Source organism: Polypterus senegalus, chromosome 8 (genome assembly GCF_016835505.1).
Source record: "Polypterus senegalus isolate Bchr_013 chromosome 8, ASM1683550v1, whole genome shotgun sequence".
Classification (NCBI taxonomy): domain Eukaryota; kingdom Metazoa; phylum Chordata; class Cladistia; order Polypteriformes; family Polypteridae; genus Polypterus; species Polypterus senegalus.
Window position 1 is genome coordinate 4,625,301 of NC_053161.1, and position 14,950 is coordinate 4,640,250.

At 38.3% G+C, this 14,950-nt stretch overlaps 1 protein-coding gene across 1 annotated transcript in view; it reads left to right on the forward strand.

Annotated features, from left to right (window-relative positions):
- Positions 1-14,950, forward strand: part of cfap54 (cilia and flagella associated protein 54) — a 199,772-nt gene that overhangs the window by 169,618 nt on the left and 15,204 nt on the right. The window contains exons 59-63 of the mRNA XM_039760566.1: positions 1,669-1,777; positions 3,437-3,530; positions 3,840-3,890; positions 11,594-11,735; positions 13,329-13,502. Of these exons, the coding sequence (XP_039616500.1) occupies positions 1,669-1,777; positions 3,437-3,530; positions 3,840-3,890; positions 11,594-11,735; positions 13,329-13,502 (570 nt within the window). The remainder of the gene's footprint in view (positions 1-1,668; positions 1,778-3,436; positions 3,531-3,839; positions 3,891-11,593; positions 11,736-13,328; positions 13,503-14,950) is intronic.

The following is a 14,950-nucleotide window of genomic DNA, read 5'->3' on the forward strand; positions in this document are numbered from 1 at the left end:
GCACGGAACGAACCAACACACAATCGTCCGTGCGGCGCTCAGGGTGGAACGGGAGGAGAGGAGAAGGACATCCACTCTGCTCCCTCTGTCATGCTAGTCTGCTGGTTTCTCGTTCAGTATACACTGCCTGCTCATGTGCCCACCTCCAACTTGTCACTCAAGTCTTTGTACAGTCCAGATGAACCTGTGACTCACGTAGACTTTTCATTGCTCTGTGCGGTTTTGGCTGCCTTTCTATATATAATCCACCAAGACACCCGACCACGGTGGGAGGGGGGTGTGTACAAAGTGCAGGAGTATCTAAGAAGACGCATGTTTGTCGCGGATGCGAATTGCTGTATGTAGCGTGTAAAACAGTTTGCTATAGTGCACACGGTCGTGCGTTGTAACTTCATTGTGTTTTAACCTAAGTTGTAAAGGAACGTTTTAAGGATCCCATGGGATACTCCTCAAACAGTTTTACACGCCGCATATGGCGATTCACCTCCGCGAGAAACATGCCTCTATTAACAGTCAACGTGGGTCGGAGCTGCATGTGACCTCTACAACAGACGAATATAAATGACGCCGGTTTTTCTGTGTCGTCGCGTCCGAGTTGGTGGGCGTGGCTCTGTGAGTTGTCATTGTATCCAATGGTCTTGGAGTTGGTGGGCGTGGCTCCTTCCTGCGTGTGCCATAGGTGTCTCACTTGTCGGCGGCTTAGTGAATCCACGCCCCTTCCGGCATGCTTTCCATGGTTGTCTTGCCTTAGTGAATTATATATATAGATGTAACCATAAACATTGTCCACTGCTAAAAATGAAAAATAATGGAAACTGTAATTTGCTTTTCTTTGCTTTTAATTTTGATACAACAAAAATTCAGTTCAGTTTAGTCCTATATAGTGTTCATTATTGATTATACACTCAAGTGCATGCACAGATTTACACACAAAGTGCGGCAACAGAAAGTACATAGCCATCCATGATTTGCATCCATTGTTAAAGGCAAATAAGGAAGTGGAGAATCAAAGAAAAAATCAAACGAATGTGAGCTCGCAGTTTCCCAATAGAAAACCAGCATTAAATTTTCATCTTAAGTCTGAGCGGTTTCTCAAAACACTTTTGTCGAGCAGATCTGGGTCTGGGAGCTCATTCACACAGAACATATTTCCTCTATCTAAGACACCATCTTCTGGGAACCCTCAGATTTATACCATCCAGACCATAAGGGACATAACTTAATTGAGTGGAGGCTGGAATGGGATACCCTTCTTGGGTGGCTAGTCAGAAGTAAGGAGGAGAAAAGAGTAGCACTGCCACTCTCTGTTTTTTCTGTCGGATTACTGCATACCTTATCCATGCCTAGAAGGTGATCCTCAGACACCCATGCACGACTCCATTCATCCATTTAAATTCATCCATCATGAATGAACAATGAACAAAAATTGATGTTTCTAAATTTACGAGAGATAAATAGGTATTTTTATACTATTCTTGTTTCTTCTACAGCTTCTCTTTAAGATTTATTGTAAGAGGACCTCAAAATTAATAAAACCTTTTTTTCAAATGTATTTATTATTATTATTACAGTATTATTATTATTTGTGGACATGCTGGCATGGCTTTATAACTGTGATGCTTGTGGTAAGTCCACTGGTACTAATAAAATAACTCGGTGTTTCAACAGGAGTTCTTGAACGCACCCTCACTTGTGTCGGTGAATTTAAATCCCTGGCAGCCCTTGAGACTCTTTTGGAAGCCATTGATGTTAACAAAACACATAACCAAAACCTCCTGTGAGTATCTTGGCTTTTACACATTGAATGTGTTAGCTTAATAAAAAAAATATTAAAATATAAATATAAAAATAAATGCTGTTATTAAATAAAGCCTTTCAAAAAGCATATACATGCTGTATCTCCTGGCATTTGGGAATTATGCACTGAAGAAATGTGCAAGAATACAAATTAAAGCAACAACATTTATCCATCCATCCATCCATTTTCCAACCCACTGAATCCGAACACAGGGTCACAGGGGTCTGCTGGAGCCAATCCCAGCCAACACAGGGCACGAGGCAGGAACCAATCCTGGGCAGGGTGCCAGCCCACCGCAGACAACATTTATTTATATGGCAAATTTTCATACAAACAATTGTAGCTCAAAGTGCTTTACAAGATGAAATAAAAACGCAATTAATATAAAACAAACAAACAAGATTAGGCAATAATATTATATGGTATATAATAAAGGAAAAGCTACGGTCGGATGGCCAGAAGCAAAGAAAAGGCAAAAAAAAAAAAACAGACTCCAGTTAGGGTGGAGAAAAAAACAAAATCTGCTGGGGTTCCAAGGCTAAAATACTGTCCAGCCCCCACTGGGCATAACAACAATTTGACAATGTGGTGATTTATTACTAGAAATGGTCATTATCAGTATAGTAGGTACATCAGTCAAATAAAAATAAAATAATCCAAGATGGAAAAAGGTTTTCAGGGACAGTTTACAAGACTCGGAAGAGCACTTTTAAAATGATAGCCTCATTTTTAAATATTTTTTCACTTGTTGCTTAACAAGTTTGTGGAATGGACAGGGGGACAGCATCTGAGGATCTCTGGCTTCTGCAGGCAAATCTGAAGAAAGCAAACATGAGACGGGTTGAATGGTGTTGGAATTTAGAGTTTTGTAAATCAGCAGCAGATAATAAAGTGTCATACAGGAGCCCATTGTAACCATCTGAGAGGCTATTGGTTAATTCATTTTGGTATGAGTCAGGAGCAATTTGTTACCCTGCTCCTTTGAAAGACAGACAGATAGACAGTGTGATGTGGTGTACTAGATAAAGGTTAAGATCAGTGGTTCAAAGCAGCCTCCAGCAGAGTCTACAAAAATCAATATAACTGCCTGTTCTTTAATTCAAAACACATACATGTGAAATAAGCTTTACATTTCATAATTTCTGAAGTGCTTGGACTATTGCAAAGATGTAGTACTGTATAATTTACATGTGTTATTGTAATGGACAGTGGTGCAATTGTTGCCTTTAATGCCTTACAGCTAAAGATTCCTGCATTTAGATTCTAGGCCGTGATTTCCCTGGGTCTTAGTAGATTTTCCTTCAGGCACCCATTTTCCTCTTAAAATGTTAACTGAGCTTTTTAATTATGGCCAGTGTCAGCAAGTGAACGTGTGTGTGAAGTAATGTGTCTTCCAGGGTTCTTTACTGTCCTGTAGTTTTGAGTCTTCATAACTTGAAATTTATTAAGCAGGTTGGAAAAATTGATTACAGTAACAATGGGCAATGTGTTTGACTGCCTGACTTTCTCATTTTATTCTTTCCTTTTTCTTTTGAGGAAAGATTGTATACTCAAATGGTTTAGAGCAAGTGAGATGTTTTGAAATGAGACAGGCTAACACTTATATATAGTCCTTTTATGACTTTCTGTGCTCCTCAGAATGATCAGGGAGAGTTACTTAGAGATTGCCTTACTTTTTCTCCATGAGGATGATGAGCAGACATTAACTCCTGGGAACAAAGGTAAATCAAAGGTGAGTCTGTCTACTTTCATCATAGGTCCTCTACCTACATTCATTGTATTATAATATCTCTCCTCCTAGATGTTTGCTTGTCTTTGAAATTCCTCAAACCTTAGCAACTAAAACTGTGATTTTTGAACCACAGCACCAGCCCTGTCTCAAAAAATGTTTTTTTAATACTGCCTTAGGAGCTTAGCTTTTGTAATTATTACTTGTATGAACGGTACTTATAGGCTACAGAAATCACATAATTTCCTTTGATTATTTATGTAATAAGTACAAAGCAGAGTTCACATTTTTTGAGTAATTTTTTTTTCACAGACTCCACAAAATATGCTACTTGCCTGGTTTGCTGTCCGAGCTGCTACACAGGTTAGTCTTAACTTTTTAAATGCTATTTTATCCCATGTGTATGGTGTCATAAATTTAGCCTGGACCATATGAGGCTTTTAATTTTATTAAAAGTCACCAGTTTTTTGTTTTTTTTTGTAAAAATCCTTAGGTAAATTTTGAAGTTGACTGCTGAGAGCTGGCTAAGCAAAGAAATACTGACTTGTGAAACTGCATGTATTTGTAGGGCTGGACGGTTAGGTCTCATTCAGTTCTAACTGTTGTGTTTCCATGCCAGGGGTAAAAACAGCGCAGGAAGAGTTTTCTATAAGTGTCTAGCAAGTCACCTCTTTATTATAATAAAAAAATCCTGGGACAAGATGAGACTTTTTAGCCTGGGATGAGACATCACTTTTTCAGAAAGATACTTTCAAGTCCCGTAAGACAAGACTTTGTGCCAAGCAATTTAACCACGCCCAGGGCCAGAAATAAAAGACAAAGAGTAGATGACAAAGTAGAACGTCGTAAAGAATTCAAAAACATTGGCGCGATACACATGCAGAGCAGGTTAGAGATTATGAAAGTACTAAAATTCGAAAGTCTCAAAAATATGATAGTAAAGATCCCATTAGTCCAAACAAATGGAAATTATTACTCTGTGAAATAACAGACTGTAGTGGGTTGGCACTCCTGCCCGGGGTTTGTTTCCTGCCTTGTGCCCTGTGTTGGCTGGGATTGGCTCCAGCAGACCCCCGTGACCCTGTAGTTTGGATATAGTGGGTTGGATAATGGATGGATAGATGGATGAAATAACAGAACAGCGAAAAGAGATCGAATATATTGTTCCGATTTAAACTTTAAGGCAGAGGCTTGTACTGTATATCATCTAATTTGTGAAACGTAGAGTTTCTTCCCAATGAAGAGGCGTATCTGCAAGAATTAAAAGATTTGTTGTTTGGTGAAAGTGAAATCCACATACGTGAGCAGCAGAGACGCAAAGTGGCTGGCGTGTAGCGCAGGCCAGGGGGACTGGCGAGTGAAGCGAGCAGGGGATGAAGCCCCCTGCCCATATACAGTATAAAGAAGAAGAGCCAATAGCAGTATTTAATTGTATGTGGCATTTGTTAGAGGAAGGCCTACATCATAATTGCCTCACACTCTTAAAAATAAAATGGTTCTTTTGAGTCATGCCATAGGATAACCATTTTTGGGACACAAAAGAACCATGCACATGAAGGTTCCAGAAAGAACTTTTCTTTATTTTCTAATCCACAAATAGATTTAATAGATAGGCATTAATAGATGACAATTGATTTGCATGATTTTAAAAGGACTGTTAATGTATACAATCACACAGGCTAAATTCAGGTTTGTTTTACCTGTCTGTATTCAGCAAGGTAGCCCTATGAAGATTTCTGCTTTGTCTACACAGGAACCTTTTCAAAGCCCAAACTAACAATTTCTATATGAAAAACCCAATCCATAATTTAATGATTTCTTTGTCAAGCAATGTGCAGAAGTGACTGTTCTTCTAGGCAATGGCATTCAGTATTCCAGAATCTTAACAGCAAATGACATTTCTACTAATGAAAGTAAAGTTGCTTTAGCACAAAGTATATAATTGATGTAATTTAGTCCCATCAACATTAATAACTGTTGGTTTGCCAGCACTACAATAGTTCACCTTTTATTAAAGACTAGTTGCAGCACCCTGTGTTGCCCAGATAAGTCATTTTAAGGTAGAACTATCTAACTTCTATAAATAGTATTTTTTAAATTGTATCCTCACAGAGACACATTAACATAATTACTTTTATTTCAGGGCTAGAAATCTGGAAAGAAACACTGTCCTTAAAACTCACTGTGGTAAAACAGATTCTTCTCCAATCACCAAAAGTATCCCCAGGCTCAAAATGTTGGGTTCCAAAGGAGTCTAGTGACTTGTCCTAACAAAGTGGGATATGTGTGTGCAAAAGTTTGTTGACATTAGACCAACTTGTATAAACAACAACCACACCTACACATCCACATTGAGCTTTACAGTTTATACTAGTTACCAGTAACGGCAGACTATAACGTGCAGTGAATACACTTGACTTATAGTTTTCTACTGTAGCGGCCTGCTTCTTCTCTTCTTCCATCGGCATCCTTTTGTGTTAAAACTGATTAAGTCAGTTTTTGTGTTGCAATTACTTAGTACGTTTTTCTTCATTTTTCACTTAAGCTGGAACTTAAGTGTTCAATCTGCCTCAAGAATGATTTAATATATGAAGAGGTAGAGGAAGTGACGGCGAAGGTGTAGCAGGGATTAGAAAGGCGCCCGTACATGTGCACCACATGGCCGCCCTGCTGGCCACTGCCAAGAGCTGATTCTACAATAAAATAAAAATAAAAAGAGGAATACAAATCTTCACCTCAAAAGCGGACAGTAGAGGTCACGTAATATATGTGTACCAAATTTCAGGTCAATAGTCAAATTGATCAAAATTGATACTTAATTTATAGCCAAGACATTACAAATGTGCCCTGCGGTGGGCTGGTGCCCTACCCGGGGATTTGTTCCTGACTTGCGCCCTGTGTTGGCTGGGTTTTCTTTCTTTTTAATTTTCTTCCTTTTTAGTAATTTCGTTGTGTGTTTCAACTATTGCATATATATATATACTAGCAAAATACCTGCGCTTCGCAGCAGAGAAGTAGTGTGTTAAAGAAGTAATGAAAAAGAAAAGGAAACATTTTAAAAATACCGTAACATGATTGTTAATGTAATTGTTTTGTGAGTGTTATGAGTGTTGCTGTCATCAAGAATTTGATTATCATTATTTCTTTCAATCAGGTTTGTATTTGGAGGATGTGTTGTGTTCAAGTTACATTCCGTGTTTGTCAACCATTGTAAAGATAACAGGTTTCATTCATCGATTCCTTTCTTACTGCATCAATAAACAGCTCATCTTCCTCTTTATTTGAGACATCACACACTGCATGCACAGGTTTTTTTACACTGTCTTCCTTTAGCTGGACATTGACTTTTTCCACCGTGTGCTTTGTTTCCACAGTATCTGCACTTATGAATATGCTTGTATGCGTCACTCGCTTCATATTCTTTTGCTGCCTTCTCGATTGTGTAATGCGTTTTTGTTCAGCGCTCTTTGGAGCTGTTGCTTTTTGTCTGCGTACTGCGTTCACAGTCAGTTCACGTGAGCCGCTTGGAGTACATGCATCAAAGGTTCTCAGCTGTGCTTATGCTATCTCGTGCAATGTCCACGGCTTTATTTAAAGTTAGCTAAGACCCGGCACTTAAAAGTTTCTCTCGCAGTTTCGCTGAGTTTGTGCCAAACACCACCCTGACCATCTCATCTTCGTCTGCATAAGCACGGTCCTTCACCCGCGAATATTTAGCGGCAGAGTGTTTCTATTGGATTGCCACTGATGGACGGCCTTATATGTGCAGGCACTCAATTACACGGGAGGCATGACGATGAGGGACGCAACTCCGCCTCACACGGTGACCGAGCTACAGGCTATGGCTGGTATATATGTACACTAGCAAAATACCCGCGCTTCGCAGCGGAGAAGTAGTGTGTTAAAGAAGCAATGAAAAGAAAAGGAAACATTTTGAAAATAACGTAACATGATTGTCAATGTAATTGTTTTGTCACTGTTGTGAGTGATGAGTGTTGCTGTCATATATATATATATATATATATAAATATATATATATATTTACACACACACACAAACATATATATATACATATCTATACATATACACATATATATATATACACACATATATACACACAAATACATATATATATATACATACATACATACACACACACACACACACACATATATAAACATATATATACATATACATACATATCTACATATATACACACACAGCTATTTCGTATCAGTGCAATACGCTGCTTGTTAAAACGGATAACTCCCGCTCTTACGTGCAAGTCTGCGTGGATATTATGAACTATCGTATTTGTTCAAGTTCTATTTAAATTTTAAATAGAAGGAATTTTTATTTAGTCGACAGAAATATCTTTGGTAGGAATGGTAAAAACAGACAGGAATATTATTCCTGAATAAATCAACTCAAACCTTAAACAACTTATAATATTTTGCTCTCCATAAAAATATATCCTGTCTAAATTATACAAGTTAGAAATAAAGTAAACATTAAAAGAACAAACATTCAAATTTCTTTACTCTTATGTAATTTTATATTTTATAAAAAATAAACTTAGATTTTAAATATCCCAAAAGATTTTGCTCTCCATAAAAATATATCCTGTCAAAATTATACAAATTCAAATATGAACATGCTGCATAACAAAACCTGGAAATATAAATAAAATGTGTTCCTTTCAGCAATAACAAATCAAATCATTCAGTTGTCTTTGCTCATATGTCATTTTAGAGCTGGACGCCTGGCATCTTTTTTTGGCAACAAGTTCGTTTCTGTTTGGTGTGAGGTTCTGTGTTGTGGAGATTCTCAGGATGGATTGCAGGTGCTCATCAGTGAGGCGACTCCTGTGTGCTGTTTTGTTATTCTTTATCACTGAGAAGAGCTTCTCACACAGATATGTGCTACCAAACATGCACAAGGTTCGAGCCGCATGTAGACGGACTTTTTTTGTTCTTCAAAGTCACCAAAGCGCCGTGCAAACTCAGTGCGCTCAGTTTATCAGCAAAGTGCGTATTTGGGAACACCGTAGTGACGACTTGGTTTAACATTACTTGGTAACAGGGAAAGTGGGGCAAGTGGTTGTGTCTCCCATAAAAGCAGCCTCAATTGAAATCACTTTGTGATTGTGCACGGGTAAAAACGTCCGCTGAAGTGTCAGATTCTTATTTAATTCTTCTGGTTTCTGTATCTTCTGCATTGCATTCAGGTCTTTCAGGTTACCCTGATGTTTTGTTTTATAGTGCCGTCTTAGATTAAATTCTGTAATTACAGCCACAATAGCTCCACAAATGAGACACACGGGTTCAGTAAACATATACTCAGCCTCCCATCGGTTTTTAAAGGCTCTATTTTCAGAATCAACTTTTCTCTTCAGCATCGTGTGAGCTAGCGTTGCATTATGGGATCTGTAGTTTATTGTGTTACCAGCGCTTCATATACCCGGGCTTTAATAACAATAATACAGTATATAAAATGATCTCGCGTTGAGTTTGACACATATGGACTAAATAGAACTTGAAAAGATATATTTTTTCAAATGTGATCGCGCAATTCAGATAGAGTTGACGCGCACTACAGCCTGCATGCCTCAATTAGTCATCCTCCCCTCGCCCTTACTTTTTACCATTCATCTAATGAATACACTGAGTATGGCTTTACCAAAACAATCATTGATGGCGAATAAAGTATCCATTATTCGAGTATGTAGATCGGGTTATATATATACATATATATATACCAGCGTATCGCAGCGGAGAGGTAGTGTGTTAAAAAGCTAGAAAAGAAAAGGGAACATTTTAAAAATAACGTAACATGACTGTCAATATACAGTATTTGTTTTGTGAGTGTTACTGAGTGTTGCGGTCATCAAGGATTTGATTATCATTATTTCTTTCAATCAGGTTCGTATTTGTAGGATGTGTTGTGTTCAAGTTACATTCCGTGTTTGTCAATCGTTGTAAAGATGACAGGTTTCATTCATCGATTCGTTTCTTACTGCATCAATAAACAGCTCGTCTTCTTCTTTATCTGAGACCTGACACACTGCATGCACGGGTTTTTTTTACACTGTCTTCCTTTAGCGGGACATTGACTTTTTCCGTGTGCTTTGTTTCCGCAGTAGTTGGATTTATGAATATGCTTGTATGTATGAGACGCTTCATATTTTTTGCTGCCTTTTCAATTGTGTAATTCGGTTTTGTTCAGCTCTTTGGAACTGTTGCCTTTTATCTGTGCACTGCGTCAGTTCACGTGAGCCACTCGGTGTACATGCATCGAAGGTTCCCAGCTGTGCTGGTGCCATCTCCTGCTATGTCCATGGCTGTATTTAATGTTACCTTAGTCCTGGCACTTAAAACTTTCTCTCGCAGTTTCGCTGAGTTTGTGTCAAACACCACCCTGACCATCTCATCTTCCTCTCCATAAGCACAGTCCTTCACCCGTGAATATTTACCCGTGGCAGTTTGCTATTGGATTGCCGCTGACGGATGGCCTTATATGGGTGGGCACTAAATTACAAACGCCAGCGGCAGCCTGTCTATGAACTTAATTTAAAGTGTAGGTTTACATTGTGCTTTGTTTCCGAAGTAGCAGAACTCATGAATATGGTTGTATATGTCACTCGCTCGCTTCTTATTGTTTCGCTGCCTTCTCAATTATATAATGCATGTTTTCTTGAGCGCTTTTTTGAGGTCTTCCTGGTTTTCTATGTACTGCGTGATTACGTGGGAGGCGTGATGATGTCACACGAAACTCCGCCCCACGGCGTTGAAGCTCATCTCCATTACAGTAAATGGAGAAAACTGCTTCCAGTTATGACCATTACGCGTAGAATTTCGATATAAAACCTGCCCAACTTTTGTAAGGAAGCTGTAAGGAATGAACCTGCCAAATTTCAGCCTTCCACCCACACGGGAAGTTGGAGAATTAGTGATGAGTCAGTGAGTGAGTCAGTGAGTGAGTCAGTGAGTGAGTGAGGGCTTTGCCTTTTATTAGTATAGATATATATATATATATATATATATATATATATATATATATATATATATGTATATATATGTATATGTAAATATGTATATGTGTATATATATATATGTATATGTTTATTTCTTATTTTTTTTAAAGAGCTTCTGGAAAAACCGAAATTTCCTCCAGAGGACAAATAAAGATCTATCTATCTATCTATCTATCTATCTATCTATCTATCTATCTATCTATCTATCTATCTATCTATCTATCTATCTATCTATCTATCTATCTATCTATCTATCAAGTAAACCAACAGGTATCTTAAACAAAAAATAATCAGAAGGGCTTGAACTTTTGCATGCCATATCAACCCCAGGAGTTCACCCCTCTAATTGGATGCACAACATTGAAAAAATGTGGATCAGTAATATAGGTATGTGTAGTGTCATTTTATGCTATTTTGAGGCAGGTGATCATGAATATAATAATACTCTCTGTGCTATCCATCTAAGACTATTTGAAATCTAATCAACATAGATCTCAAAGTTAATTTTTGAATTGCACCATGCAATGCATATTGTATGACTCTGTATGTCATCTGTTCAACAGATGGCCCAGAAATGTTATTAAAATCAATAAAATAATCAATCTCAATTTTAGGGCATTCCTTATGGGAAAACTTATCATTAGCAGATTGAGCTGCTGTTGACACAAGAAGTATTTTAGGACATCAGCCAGGAACTGAATCAGAGATGTATCTGGTGAACCAAACAGCCCTATTAATGAACCAATTGGTGACACTCTACCATGTTAAGCCATAAAGGTAGAAAATAACAAACCATTAGAAATGGTTAGATATCTAGATCGATCAAACATGCCATTTTATGTAGTTTAATGAGGACTTTTGCCTGTGCGAGCAGGACATAAAAAGCTCCTTGCATATACAGAGAAGTTTCAAGCTACTGTTCTTCCAAAGATAGCACGGAAACACACCAATCAATGAACAATTTGTTACAAATATTCACCCACACTGGGTTTCACAAAAAGGTTTGTTTCATGGATGTTTTTATTTTTATCAGGCAAGTGATGCCAGTATCCAGTGTGCACTGCTGACTGGAGTACAGAATGAACAGGATGCTCCCTTTGAGCCACCACCCATGAAGAGTCTGCCTGATTTTGTGGTCAGTGACTTGCTGGATTCGTACCATGCTTATTTGTCAGGTATGAGCTACAGCTACAAATAGATCTGTGTTTAATATTCAAAATGTAAACTACTCAGTCTTACATAGTATATTAACTTTTCATAAAAACTAGCAATTGAAAAAAAAATTCTTGTAACACTTTAAGACATTTTTCAAACTTTACTTTTTCAGCCATTTTTCAAATTATATTCTATTCTCAAACTGAGAAGATCATACATTATATGATTTGTTCCTATCATAAATAAAGTGAGTATTAGTCTCACCAATTGATAATTATATGGCCTGCTTTTGTAACAAAGAATATGCCCAGACTAAATCACTTATCTTACCTGAAGTACATATTCATGCTTTTTGAACTCTACAAGAGAAATATTTCCTTTCGAACACAGAAAACGAAGAAGCATGGTGACCCTGGCATATGTGCTCCTACCTTACAGATAAAATGAGGGCTGAGGAAATGAGTACATGGAGCTACTTTTACTGCCAAGCAGATGAGCCACACCACATCACCTCATGTGCAGGAATTAACAGTCCATATGCTGTACATATAGACCCAGAATAGCAGAAGGGTGGTTCATTTGTTCTTGTTTGGAACTTTATGTTTAACTTGTGCTCATAGTTTTTTTTTGTGACATTTTAAAGTGTTATTTTTATACACGGGCGGCACGGTGGCGCAGAGTGCAGCGCTGCTGCCTCGCAGTTAGGAGACTTGGGTTCGCTTCCCTGCGTAGAGTTTGCATGTTCTCCCCGTGTTTGTGTGGGTTTCCTCCCACAGTCCAAAGACATGCAGGTTAGGTGCACTGGCGATTCTAAATTGTCCCTATTGTGTGCTTTGTGTGTGTGTGCGCCCTGCGGTGGGCTGGCGCCCTGCCCAGGGTTTGTTTCCTGCCTTGCACCCTGTGTTGGCTGGGATTGGCTCCAGCAGACCCCCGTGACCCTGTAGTTAGGATATAGTGGGTTGGATAATGGGTGGCTTTTTATACACTTTTTGGCACCTGTTAAGCTATTTTAGGTACAAAGAAGTTCCATGGAAGTGCCCTTCTTTCTCACCTACACTAGGCTGTTGTCTTGTCATGGGGCTGTTTTTCGTAAGATCCAAGAATAATAATAAGGAATGCAGGGAGAGGCAGGAAATAGGCCAGGAAATGGGCTAGGGCTGCTCACTTACAAGAATCCTCAAAAATGTAGAAAGTGAAAATATGTGTTATTACCCTATATTCAGTTAACCGTTTTATTCAAAGCAACTTAGAAAAACCACTATCCATTTCAATTGTTTACATATATATTTTTACAAACTGAGTCAAGGTCATATAGTAAGTTAGAGTCATGTGGTTCAAAGTTCAATGAAATAGCCACTATACCATAATGCCTGCCTTTCCACACCATTTTGCCTGTCTTAGTGGATTGAATCCATTAAGGACTTTAGTGAAAACATAACAAATATACTGTGGCCTCTGATGCAGAAGTATGGATTTCAAGATACAAAGCACACTTCAGGTGGACATTGTGTACTCTTCTGCAGACTGTTTACTAGACATGTATGTAGCATGTGATACCAGTTTCAAATGTGTGTTTTCTTCACTATTGTACTTTTTAATATTTTTCTACTTAGAGGAGAATCAAGTGTCACTGAGTTTCCTGCTTGGTTCTCGTGTTGGGCCTCCAGAACTTGAAACACAAGATAAAGAGACAGAAGAAACTAAGCCAGCTGCAGAACTGACGTGGATTCAACTTATTCGATATTATAAGCATCTTCTTAAAATGTATAAAAGCTACAACTTCTCAGGTAATTCATTGTGTCCCAATACTTTTTGTGCTGGCTTTTAAACTTAAAATGGCAAATTGATCATCAAATTGATGTGAAATAATATGGAGTAAACAGTTGAACGTTAATGCAATAAGCCATGTTTACCAGTGGGGACAATTCTCTGTTTTAAATTGTATTTACTGGCATTTGTATGAAGTATATAATTAATGTTTCCAGATTCATTGTCATTCTTCATTTTAAAGTAACAGCTTGCATTAGATTTACTTATTCCTTTATGATTTAAAATTTTTTATCAGCTATTTTTCATAGTATCCGTGAATGTTTTCCCCTCAGAACTCATGATCTTTAAACATGGAATATGTCTCTCAACTGTCTGAAATATTGTAAACTTGTTACATTCCTGGAGACCTGGGGCCTCATGTATAAACGGTGCGTACGCACAGAAATGTTGCGTAAGAACTTTTCCACGTTCAAATCGCGATGTATAAAACCTACACTTGGCGTAAAGCCACGCACTTTTCCACGGTACTTCATACCTTGTCGTACGTAAGTTCTCCGCTTGGTTTTTCTTCTTCTAGCTCCTCCCGTTAGGAGTTGCCACAGCGGATCATCTTTTTCCATATTACTCTCACTGCACCACTCAGAGTATTTATTTCACTGTATCTGAGTGTGAATCACAGCAGCAGCTGATCGGAAAGAGAATTATCGGTATACAGCTTCAAGGACACGCTGTCTCAGCCACGGCAAAACGTTGCAAAGCCTTTCCTGTACGGACCTCTCAGTTCAGAAACAGTTTCATCCCAAGAACTTTAAATGCACTTAATCAATTGCTACTTGTAGAACTGTTTGTACTTATAAGTACAATCACCCCACTGTAAACTTGCACTACAGTTATAATATCGCACAACCTGAGCCACTTTATAAAGCGCATGATGACGATATAATTTCTAAGGTGAAATGCAGCAAAATATGTTTATTATATTATACAGAAAACTTTAACTTCATTTAAATAATTTATATTCTTCACTGGGAGTGTCGTGAAGGATAGAATAATTAAACATGTACTATGAAGATATTTCAATGTTCCTTAAACGTTTTGAAGAATCGACGCTCTAAGCTCACAGATGGCTTTACTTCTATTACAGAGCTGATTGTGTGGTGATTGGGTATTTGGGGAAAGAAAAGCAACGACTGCAGTAGCGGCTACGCCAATATATATTGAATATAAAACAGAAAGAGAAAATAACAACACAGCTAAAAACACAGCAACAAATTTCGACTAAAGTTAAATGCTTGTGTCGTGAGCACGAGGCAGCTATGCAGTGTCCGCAATGGACGTGGCCATCCACCGTGCATAAGATACCTTACTGACATTGGCAGGCGATGGAGCCGCCGATTCTTACTCTGCCCAGTGCCACCACAAGCCTAGAGCCGCCCATGAGTACTGCTGTACTCACTTCCCGGGT